Source organism: Sinohyriopsis cumingii, chromosome 13 (assembly GCF_028554795.1).
Source record: "Sinohyriopsis cumingii isolate HCF-2022 chromosome 13, ASM2855479v2, whole genome shotgun sequence".
Lineage (NCBI taxonomy): Eukaryota > Metazoa > Mollusca > Bivalvia > Unionida > Unionidae > Sinohyriopsis > Sinohyriopsis cumingii.
Window position 1 is genome coordinate 26,147,921 of NC_142973.1, and position 12,065 is coordinate 26,159,985.

The following is a 12,065-nucleotide window of genomic DNA, read 5'->3' on the forward strand; positions in this document are numbered from 1 at the left end:
CCAAGAACGCTTTACTGGCTACGTTACCAATAGCGCCAGGAGCTTTATCACGAATAATATCCATTGTCTTCATCGATAATTGTTTTGCAATTGGCATTGCTTTGGGGCCATCCTCGTGAATAAACCCTGAACATCACCGAATCCATTTCCGTAAGTCATCCTGTATACAGGTAATCGTGAATTTACTACTCTGACCATAATTGGTCAACGATAAGAACTGTGTACGATCATTTTTATTTAATTATTTATTTATCTAATCACTGTGACAATTAGTCACTATGATAATCATCAACGAGTTCATCAATAAGTTCTCAGTAAATATCAGTATCCATGATACCGCCTTAAAATAATCGTCGACAGATATCAGCTGCCTCATTAATTATTTCCGGTGAGTTATTTCCAGCTCGTTTTCCTCCTATGAGAACTTCTAACCGTTGCACGTCATCGAGGATATTATTAGGACAAGTAATAAAACCAGTTCCCGTTGCACCTGGTGCATCATAAAATTTTTCTTCTGGAGATCTTTGTCGAGCAGATTGTTGCGCTGGTCGAGGAATTTTTTACTTTTGTGATGAAGGAGGTTGTTGCGGTGAAAGTTGTACTTGTGGTTGTTGTATTTGTGCAAAATGATTATCTACTGCGTTAATAAATGCAATATATCTAATATCACTGTTTCTAACCTGATCAGCATCATAGTGTATATGAAATATCCATTTGTACCAATTTTCACGACCTATAACATCATTGGCATACTTGAATTTTAAAAATCTGCCTCGCTGATCAGAACTTCGCGCGGCAAACTCAGCCAATTTATTTATTTCTTTAATTTCCTTTATGACGTTAATACTTTTTTTCGGTAAATTTATCGTTTATATCAACTTTAACCCTGGCTTGCTCTGTTTCTGTTTCTGGTACACGATCTTTCATATCACCTATTTCAGTACGAATTGTGCCAGTACCTTCAAGTATTTCTTCACCGACGGGTGGAGGTTGAGCTGCAGCTATGTCAGTTGCAAGATCTCGTAAAATCCTTTTTGTTTTTTAGTTCTCGCTGCTATTTTTTCAGTCTGCTCAGCGGTTTGTTTTAATACTGAAGAATACCCTTCTTCCTCTCCTCCTCATCCTTAATATCTCCCCATATAGCTCTTTCAGTAACCGCTGTAATGGGTTTAAATAACTGTTATGTACCCGTAGCAAATTCAACTTGTGCTTCTTGACGTTCTTGAAGTTTTTGTCTTACAGAATCACGAACAGGAAGATATTTCTTTATTGCCTCTATTCGCTCTTGAGCTAATTTAGCGGAATTTGCTTCTCCGATGTTTGCCATTATTGACATAATAATGATTTAATTTATAGCAGCAGAGAGGGTGCTGTCTCCAACTTGACACCGACGTGATCGCGTATTTTCCTTCGATGTATCGCGATTAGAAAACCTTATTAGCGATAGGATGGGATATCGCGGGGTCTTTTTGGGAGGAGGGTTTGCGATTTTCCAGGAGGGATTATTTTGGTGAAATACGGGTGAATCAATCAGAGACTCTGCCCTCTCTGCTGCTACTTGTAAACTTGCTCAATCATAGATAAATAATTCCATCATTCATGCAACAATTTGTATTCAATATATTGTTAAGCAAAATTTGAACTGTATTCGATGCATAAAATTGAAATTCAATGTTTCTTTCAGTACATGCTAATATAGTATTTTTAAGCAAACAACAGGCTCTCTCTCTCTCTCTCTCTCTCTCTCTCTCTCTTTCCCCGCTACAACAAAGTTAAAAAGATGTACGTCTGCTGTAAATTGGAACGGTGTACACTCATGTAAAACCACGATAAATTAGTTCTAATATTTGACTTTGCTGCATTCCTAGAATTCATCTTCAAGAATAGCTAAGACAGGTGGAAAATTACTCTTTAAATATTGCTTCAATGGCCGTCCCCAAAGAGCAAATCATCGTCAAATGAAAATGTTTCACTACAGCATATTGCATTTTTGTCGCCTTTAACGGGACTATGTTTATGTACATATGGTTTTAAGTCATGGTCTTCGTTTTTCCATGTATATGTAATGTACTTCTGTTCTGCTGAAATGTTTGAACTGAGTCCCAGTGCAGTCAATGGATAAGTAACTCCATCAATCGTGTAGCAATTTTCTGCAGTTGTTTCCCTTGACTCAACCACTGCACTCGCTGTTTCAAGCAACATGCGGGGATTACTGTACTCTAGAAACGTGATCGAACTCTCCTTAAACGTTGTGTGATATACACATTTCGCTCCTGAAGAATTTTCTGATGAATCTAAATCAGCAGCATCGCACACAGCCGTAATTCCAAATCCCCTTTCTCCGCCGGATGCAAGAAAACAAAGGTATTCATTGATGTATTTGAAATGTTTGCTTCGATTTTCGAGCGCAATTTTTTTTGTCTTCTTTGTATAGTGAACAGCCATAGGTATATCGTTAGTAACTTCACAAAGTCTCGCTTTTGCCATGTAATACAATAACTTGGTTTTATTGGTTATCCCTTCCCACGACTTTTCAATTATGGCCAATAACTGTTGGCTCTTTTCTATACCTCCGATACTAACGTTCCGAGGAATTATCCTGCACTCTGTACTCATACATAACTGACAAAAAATCATCCGAATGCAAAACAGAACCCTCCATTGGCATTGAACTACGTCCGCCTCCTGGCCTAGCATACCTAATCCTATTTCAGCAAATGTCATAAGAGATTTCCTAGTTTCGTCACTAGGGTAATGTTCAAACTTCCGGTGATAGAAATGCACAATTCTGTAATACATGTCCGCCTTTTCTAGACATGGATTCGTCTGACAAGCGTTCTGTAGTGCCATTTTCAAATCGCTTTCCCCTTCCTCAAATTTTCTCTGCATTGCCTTTTCTATGGAAACCCGAGTAAATAAGATCATGTTGGTAATAAGCGGATTGGATGTCTCTGAAACAAGGTTTTTCATTTGATTGATGATTAAACATCGATTTAGTTGTTCCTCAGAAGATGGCGGATGAATAAACAGTTCATCCTCCTCGATGGGAGCATCCAGTTCTACTGCAAGGATCAGTGTAAGTTTATCCGCTAGAGATTGACGTGTTAGTGAAAGTCTTTCCAATCTCATCTTTTTATCATAAACTAGCGCCATTTTTCTCAGACATTTTTGTGGGTCCTCAAGTTTGCAAGAATAAATGCAGTTTTTGAGATCTCTGAAAAATAGCCTAATATTTCTCCTAGTAACTCCAGCATCTTCAGTGATTGGACGGTCGCATTTTCCGTTCTGACTTGTAGCGATTCTATTCATTCTTTTGGCCAAATTTTGATTACCAGTCTTGCAGAGAGCATAATAAAGCTGTGATGACGAACAGTAGTACGGCAAACATTGTATCATCCTGCGACCAATCAAATCGTTCGAAGACCCCGCCAATGACATTTCAGTGAGCTCGTCCATGAAAGTCACGTCTATGACATCATCGTTGAATAGGGCTTGTGCTAAAGTAAGGGGATTCACATCAGCGAGAAACTCTTCACGAATCCAGTTCAGCAGATTTTCCACAAGGTTTGACATCTGGAAGGTTCTTTCTTCAACAGCTCATTTACCTGCAAAACATAATGTTTCCTCTAATTCATCCAGTCAGTTATTTCTCTATTCATCCAGTCAGTCATTTCTCTATTCATCTATCCATTCATCCTTCCACATTATACATATTCGTCTCGAAAGGTTGCGACTACAATTTCAGTTATTTGCCGCACACACAAATACAGACACACAAACACAATCTGTGGATGAATGGATGGATGAATAGAAAAATAACTGACTTGATGAATGGATGGATGAATAGAGAAATAACTGACTGGATGAATGGATGGAAGAACAGAGAAATGACTGAATGGATGAATGGATGGATGAACAGAAAAATGACTGAATGGATGAATGGATGGATGAATAGATAAATGGTTGACTTGATGAATGAATGAATGGATGAATAGAGAAATGATTGGATGAATGGATGGATGAACAGAGAAATTGACTGGATGAATGGAGATGGATGAGTAGATTAATGGATACACAGACGAGACAAGCAGACTGTTAAACGGATTAATAGATTAATTTGTTTGCTAATTTTCGTAGGCAGATTGCCTGATTAATTTATCAATTAATGTTCGTAGATTAAATGCCTCGGTGATTTATTAATTAATATTCTTAGACAAACTGCTTGATTGATTTATTAGTTAATGTTCCTAAACTGACTGCTTGATTTGGTTTATTAGTTATGTGATTTATTAGCTGCTTTGTACAAAACTGAATCAACCTCGCATGGAACAAAGTACGGTAAATAAATGTTTTGCAAAAGCATAGTACTGGGAATATACCAAAATTACAGGTAGCAATATAGTTTTTGATATACATTTGTACTTTCTTATGTCAGAGATCAAATGCCACCTCCCCCGAAAACAAAAGCTGACAGGTAAAACCAACATTATGCAAGTGTGAAATTGCAAGCAAATGTTATCAATTATCGCATCCTATGTTTATATTTATGGTTTCCCGTGTTTCTTTGTCTGAGTGTCCGTGCGTGTGTATGTGTGGATTTGTTTTCCTGTATATTTTCAGTTAGAACCTTAGCGGTACTAAACTCTCTGTGATCTAAGAACAACAAGTGTATAAAAACTGCCAGACGAAATTTATGTAGATCTGAATAACATTTATAATGACATCCAAACTTATTTATATTTTCTAATCCATGCAAAAGAATCATTCTTCGAAAAAATGCATAAAATTCCAGGTCTTTAAATTCTGTGGCACATAATCTGAGCAGCGCAGACCATACCACATACAGACAGACAGAGAGTTTAAAAAATGTTAGACCTTTTTAAAACAACTCATCAAAGGGGGGGGGGGGTAAAGAAAACACCGAAGGTGAAGCAGTTGGATAGGGACCTGCTTATTTAAACACAAAATTCGTTCATAAGGTTTGTTGTACGTTAAAAATATATATATTTTTTTAATTACCAATGTGCGGGGCCCCTGTCAATGCGGCCAAATCGGTCCAGTCGGTCTAAGGCCGGCCCTGGTAAAATGTATCTAATAATATTACGTCCACAATCTACACGCACTACTGAAGACTGAACTTCATGTGTCGTGGCTGTTATCAACAGTTCCAACTTACCTATCTGACCTATCGCCTGAGCATTCGGACCACCTTCTGCCTTTTCATTATCATAAAAAATCATACACAAATATGTTTCATATGACCAATCTCAGTTAGTATAGGCTGAAAAATGATGATGTCATGCATATATTTGAAAGATTTGTAAATGTTATGGTATAACGGTACCAACTGCACACAGTGCCGGATTAGACATTAAGCACACTAAGCACGTGCTTAGCGTACCAACCCAACAGGCACACCAGAAGAAAAAAAAAATCAAATTAATTTTTGATGATTAAAATAAACGAATTATATATGACTATTTCTATCTGCATGTAAGAGTATTATGATTTGGAATGACAACACTGGTATTTTTATTTTAGCTTTTAATATTTTTTTCTGTCCACATTTTTTAAGAAGGGGGCGAGACACCATACTATTTTCAGTGCTTAGGGCCCTGGAAGGCCTTAATCCAGCACTGGTTGTACAACCCCAAGTGGGTGGAGCTTAAGGTGTAGGGACATTATATTCAGAAATAAACAACAAAAACTATCTGTGATAGTTGCATTATGGAAGAATTGTGGATTCTATCAGGCTAAAATGTGATGCACATTACTGAAAATGCATCTGTTGTAAATGGTTTACTCTTACCGCTATTTAGTTCCTGCAGAGTTATCTCTCTTAAATCTCTCTTGTTCTGTCCTTGTCAAATTGACAATCATTCTTCTCTGTGACGCTGTGTGACAGGCATGCTGAGGTAGGATAGAAAGTATATTTATTTCATCAAACATTAGCACTGAGGTTTATGGAAAAACAATCGGTACCGTGATACCTTATATAGTGCCAGTCGGCTAGGTGACGGACATTAGACTAGGCCATCCGTCAAGATTAGCACTGTCCCCATGATAACGTAAAGCATAACACCTTACCTATACTGCACGATATGAGAATTTACTAGATAATGTATCTTAGATCGGTATGCGAACAAGAAATTAATTTTTTATGTGATATAGTCTAGTAAACGTTTTACCCTGTAGAACCAAAATTTCCTTCCTGTAGGCCACTTTTTTTTTGCAATATTTATTTTCCGTCTGCTTCATAATTGTTCTTGTCCGTGACTGGAAATACCTGATATTAAGGTGATGTGAGCAAATTTGTTTTTATTCTTTGGGGGGGGGGTGTTCGGGGGGGGATAGGGGTGGCAAGTGAGGGTGGTGGGGAACTTACACTAAAGATTAGAAACTTTATTTTACGACTGATAGTTTTGAACAATAAACATTACCTTTTTCTGACAAACAGGCAACTAGAACAGCAAAAGGGACAGGTTAGATATTCTAAAAATATAAACTTAATGTAAGTACTAAACCATATTAAATATATAAGACGCGACTACGATGCATTGCTGTACATAATACACCTAACAAGAAGCGTGCATTATTATAGATGCTGCCCTTTGACAGCATTATAGACGTTAGAACTTGAAAATGAAAAAATATGAAACTAGAAAAACAGGACAAGTAAATGATTTCGACAAGTGACAGGGGAAAAATGTGTATTCAATGAATTGTGTCATCATCACCTAATGTATTGGTACTAGTAATTAAAAGCTTTGTCCGTTGTCATTGTAGTAGTGGTAGTATTAGCAGCAGTAGCAGTGACAGTAGTGGTAGTAGTAGTAACATGTATTAGTACTAGTAGTTAAAATCGTCGTCCGTTGTCATTGTAGTAGTGGTTGAAGTAGCAGTAACAGCAGTGATAGTAGTGGTAGTAGGAGTGGTTGAAATAGTAGTGGTAGTGGTGGTAGTAGTAGTAATAGTAGTGTTATAATTTTCTGATGGCTTTACATCATGTAAGTAATTATCTTCAGTGCTAAACTACTGACAACTGGTAAATATTGCAAACGTACGTGGTATTGAATATTAGGCTAATGTACTTACTCTTTTCCTTCCCGTGGGTCGATGGTTCTTACAGGGGTTTTCCCGGATTCTTCATCCACCAGTTATAATGACCGCCATGTATAGCCTATCCTGCGCTGAGAAATGGCGTTACACCCCAAACAACAACTAACTCATTTCAGCAATTCAATGCCAAATTATTATACTGTAGTGTTACAGTAGTCAAAAGTCACTGGAATTTACTAGTACTCGGTACAATCAACATCTCTCAAGAACATCCAATGCTAAATATATACCATCGATCCAATTATATTATTACAAGAAATTAATCTTAGCTTCCCACTCCCTCAATGCAGGTCTTCTCATCGTTAACCTTCGAATTTAATTACCGTACTTAGAGGTAAGTATAATTAATTACAGGTAATATAAATATGATTTTATTTATAACCTATGGTCTGAATTAAAGTTTCATCCGTTATTTTAAAACTGAAAAAATATGAGGTATTGAGGGACACCCGAGACTACCATTTGTACGGCACACCCGAGACTACCATTTGTACGGCACACCCGAGACTACCATTTGTACGGCACACCCAAGACAACCGTTAGTACGTCACACACAAATAACAATACATTTTATGAAATTATGTTTATCCCCCCCCCCCAAAAAAAAAAAAAAAAAAAATAAACCACAGGATTTAGGTTACAATACTTACAAGATCAATTACGTCATACCTTGCAGAGGACAAATGTATGTTTCCTATGGATAAAATGGATGAACCCATATCGTCATTTTTAACCAAGTAGGTCATAGTGTATATGTAAAGAAATTAGCCATGGATTCCACGAAAAAATTCTACCAATCAGTTTCACTTTCATCTTTTTCGTTTTTTACTTTTTCTTTTTAGTGTTGTTTTCTGCCTTTCATTTACAATGTAGACCTTACTTAAATTAACCGAACTGTGATGCTTGTCTTTTTGTACACTCTCTTGCTCTTAAATGAATCTGTATATCTTCTCACTTCCATCACGGATTTAAACTGTATTTAAGGTCATGTGTTAACGAGTAAAACAATGAATTCCTTAAGTTAGAAGCAAAAACCAATTTTGATCCCGGAAACTGGCATAAAATGAAAGCTTCATATTTTAAGGGATATTTTTAAACTTTCAGCAAAGCGTGTATACAGTAGCGATCCTATGGAACCGTGTACGCTCGCTTATAAGTCGACGCAATCTGCAAACAAGAAACATCATGATCTGCCGTAGCATAATGCGCCTGCAGATCAGGGTATATACTGTTTGTTCTACTAATTACTCGTAACAAACTGCACAGACCCAGATCTGCCGGCATGTTATGCTTCGGTAGATCTGGGCCTGTGTACTTTTGAAGCTGGATTCCACTTATAAGCAAGTACAGGCGGTATGTCCTAATGTAATAATCATTCTAAGAGATATTTTAAAATTCCAGCAAAGCGTGTATATAGTGAGGTTCCTATGGTACATCTTGATGTAAAAAAATACTTCAGGTTTAGGTCACGAGTTTACAGCAAATTCGAATTCGTGCCGGCTTGTTCTAACAAATAACACGATCGTAATCTCGATTACCATTTTTAAAATCTCATTGGACTTTCTCATTAGTGACAGATTGAAAGCCAATGCTTTCTTTTTTAAAATAAAAATATGAATTTTAGCTAATCAACCTTTTCTGAATGAGCCATGCCAAATTAACCTTGTCATCAGATATGATTCATGCCGTGTCGTTGTAATATAATTTCTCATTATATGATTCATGCCGTGTCGTTGTAATATAATTTCTCATTATATGATTCATGCCGTGTCGTTGTAATATAATTTCTCATTATATGATTCATGCCGTATCGTTGTAATATAATTTCTCACTAAGATGGGTTAAAATGAAGATGCGGTTTAACGTCATTTTGAGTTCACGATACATGGTGGTCAGCAGAACTGGTGGAAGAAGAACCCGTAGTAATCTTGGTAAGAACCACCGACCCACGAGAAGTTACATGCAAGCTTTCTCACATACCCACATTGGCAGAGTCCGAGACTCGAACCTACGAGTAGAGGTGAGATGACAGTGATCGGTAACAGCGAGCGCTTTAGACCACTCGGACATCCAGGGCCCAAAGTGAATGATTATTTCTCATTTCAGGTTTTTTAAAATAAATATGAAGACTAGCTATATTACAACGACACGGCATGAATCATATAATGAGAAATTATATTACAACGACACGACATTCATTCGGTTTGATCAGTATTTGTGCCAGTTATAGGGAAATCTGTCCGTTACGCGAATAACGTTTTCAACCTTTCTGGTGTTTTGGAGTTTTTTTTTATTGTTTTCTTTGGTGTTTTTTTTATGAAGATAGATGTGCAATATTCCGTTAGGGTACTTGTGTTGTTGCTGTTGTTGTTCATTCTGCCTCCAAATGTGATTTAATGGAAAAAAAAACCTGCGCAGATCATCTTACTCCAGGCATTGGTTATCTTTCAGGGGTGTTGGTGGTTTAAGCATTTAATATCCAAAATATGCATTCATCTGTAGAAATATATGAATGATTGTCTTAGATATCAACATTAGTTTTACTTTATATATATATATATATATATATATATATATATATATATATATATATATATATATATATATATATATATATATTCTGATTCATACCACAAATTGCAACTGAAACTGATGGAGAAAGTATTGCAGTTTCTTCTAATTCCCAAACTCATTGATAGCAGAATAGATGATAACAGTAACATGTTCAAAAATAATCAAATTTGCCTGTAGAAATAGAATTTTTCAAGTTGATTTTTACTCCACTCGCCCAAAAATGCAAGTATTTTTTTTAAAGAGTTAAACTGGACCCTAATATGGTGGTTATTGATTAGCGATAACGGCAATAATGTAATATGGGTATAAACGTATGAAACACTCACTGTAACAAGATATGACCCAAAATCATGCGCGATCTCAACAGCATACTTCCATGGAGGTTTTGGATTTTTTTTTATTTTATTTTTTTTTTAGTGGGAGGAGGGAGGGGGTATCTAAATAACGCTGATAGGGGGATCACGTATGATCTCCAGTCTTGTCTAGTTTTGATACGCTTGCCGTCTTTGATTATGATGGCATTGCATGCTGGTCGTTTACGCCTGTTTACCTTTGACTTCTTTCAACAATGCATTTACCACTTGAAAAGTCGTCGTCGTTGTTGTTGTTGTTGTTATGAGATTTAACACCATTTTTCATCACAACATAGGTTATACATGGCGGCTAGTAAAACTGGTGGAAGAAGAACCCGAGAAAACCCCGGAGCTACCGATCCGCGAGAAGATTATGATAAGCTTTCTCACATACGTATATTGCCCGAGCCCGGGGCCGAGACTCAAACCCACGCAGACAGAGGTGAGATTGCGGTGATCCGTAACGGTGTGCGCTTTAAACCACTCGGCCACCTTGGGCCCAGCTGAAAAGACAAGGCGCAAACTAAAGAAGAAATTAAAATAATCTCGACTGTCAGATTTAAAATGCAAACCTGCCAATGCTGTTAATGAATACAGTTATTGTTGTTGTTGTTGTTGTTGTCGTTGAGTATATAATCTCAACTTAAGTACATTTTCGTAACTATATCTGAATTCATGCACCGAAAGTATTGGCTATTGATTGTATGTAATCGTATGAAATTTTAATTACTTACTTGTTCTTGTACATCGCTCACACACGTTCTGCCTCAGCATTCATCCTGTCCAGTTCCTTTTCCCCTGGAAATCAGATTTGTGAGGTACTGTTTATGACATTTGGGCAAGTAAACTACAGGATACTTCCGTGTGCCACATGTAGTATACATTCCGTGTGCCCTAACTACATAGCCGCTATACCGTCTCACTTACAGCAGTATGATTCTACTCTTGATGAACCCTGAACGTGTCACCTCTTTTGTCTGGGAGTAACAAAAATCATTCTGATATGAGTGAAAGTCTGATATGAAGCATCGCTAAATCGATTCGTTATACCATCCTCTTGTGAGTATATAGTCAAATGATCGACACGTGAGAAGCAGTTTTATGACGGTCAAGAGGAGGTGACCTCAACCTTCTTCATTCCCACGAATACTACTAGTAACTCCCTCTTACAAGGTCTGCATATGTAGCGTTTGATCCTTTTATGGTCTTTCTCATCATTTCTATATTTAGAAGTAAAAATTGAACTGGATATTAATTTAGTTTGAGCAATAACCCTCTTAAGTATTCGTGGTTATTCAAGTTAACGAATAACAAATAGCTCCTGCAAGTACTGCCTTGCTTGGATTGTCTCCCTTTTCTATCATCTCTTAATCTCTTCCACGTGTGAGAATAAAATATGAACTCCACTTTCATCGTGTCAGTTTGATAGGAAGGTTTGACACATTATACACTTGGCGGATAATAACAGAAGCCGATGTGGCTCGGTGATTAGCGTGCCGGACTTGTGACAAATGGGGGTAGGGGTGGGGGGTAAATTCTGCCCAGACAGGGCCGGTTTGGCTGCATTGATGTTCCTTTATATGGACAAGACACTTACTACAGTCGAAATAATAAAACCTTTAATGTGTTGATATGCCGTTATAATAGTAAAATTAGTCATATAATGCTTTTGAGGAGCACCCGGAGGAAAACGCTCACCGTTTATTGGCTGCAGCTAATTCTACTTGCAGGAGCCGATGATTGTACCCAAGACCGCCGTGCGAAGCGACTATAATACTACTGCGCTATAGAGGCCCAGTGAATATTCCTATGTATTCAACCGTTGTTACTTTAATTTCAGGTTACTCCCTATGGTTATTATGACGTAACAATTTAATAATTCACAAGTCAGATAACTTACTAATTAATCTCAATGAAGTTATTGATAAACTGACTACAAACTAATCTCAGTTTAGTTATTCACAATTGAGATTAGTTACTAATAAATCGGAATTTTAGTTATCTTTGTTGTAGTATTAT

The 12,065-nt window shown here is 37.1% G+C and overlaps 1 protein-coding gene across 4 annotated transcripts; it reads right to left on the reverse strand.

The window, feature by feature from the left end:
- Positions 1-1,596: 1,596 nt before the first annotated feature.
- LOC149785083 (uncharacterized) lies at positions 1,597-11,204 on the reverse strand. Of its 4 annotated transcripts, XM_089978824.1 has the most exons (4): positions 10,781-11,204; positions 10,441-10,549; positions 5,810-5,910; positions 1,597-3,605 (listed from the first exon to the last, which is right to left on the reverse strand). In XM_089978824.1, the coding sequence occupies exon 4, from the start codon at positions 3,571-3,573 to the stop codon at positions 1,924-1,926; it is 1,650 nt and encodes a 549-aa protein (XP_089834950.1). In that variant the 5' UTR covers positions 3,574-3,605; positions 5,810-5,910; positions 10,441-10,549; positions 10,781-11,204; the 3' UTR covers positions 1,597-1,923. The 4 variants fall into 4 exon arrangements, with proteins under 4 accessions (XP_089834950.1, XP_089834953.1, XP_089834949.1 ...); XM_089978827.1 differs by lacking the exon at positions 10,441-10,549; XM_089978823.1 differs by lacking the exons at positions 10,441-10,549; positions 10,781-11,204 and adding an exon at positions 7,770-9,662.
- Between the last annotated feature and the right edge of the window lie 861 nt (positions 11,205-12,065).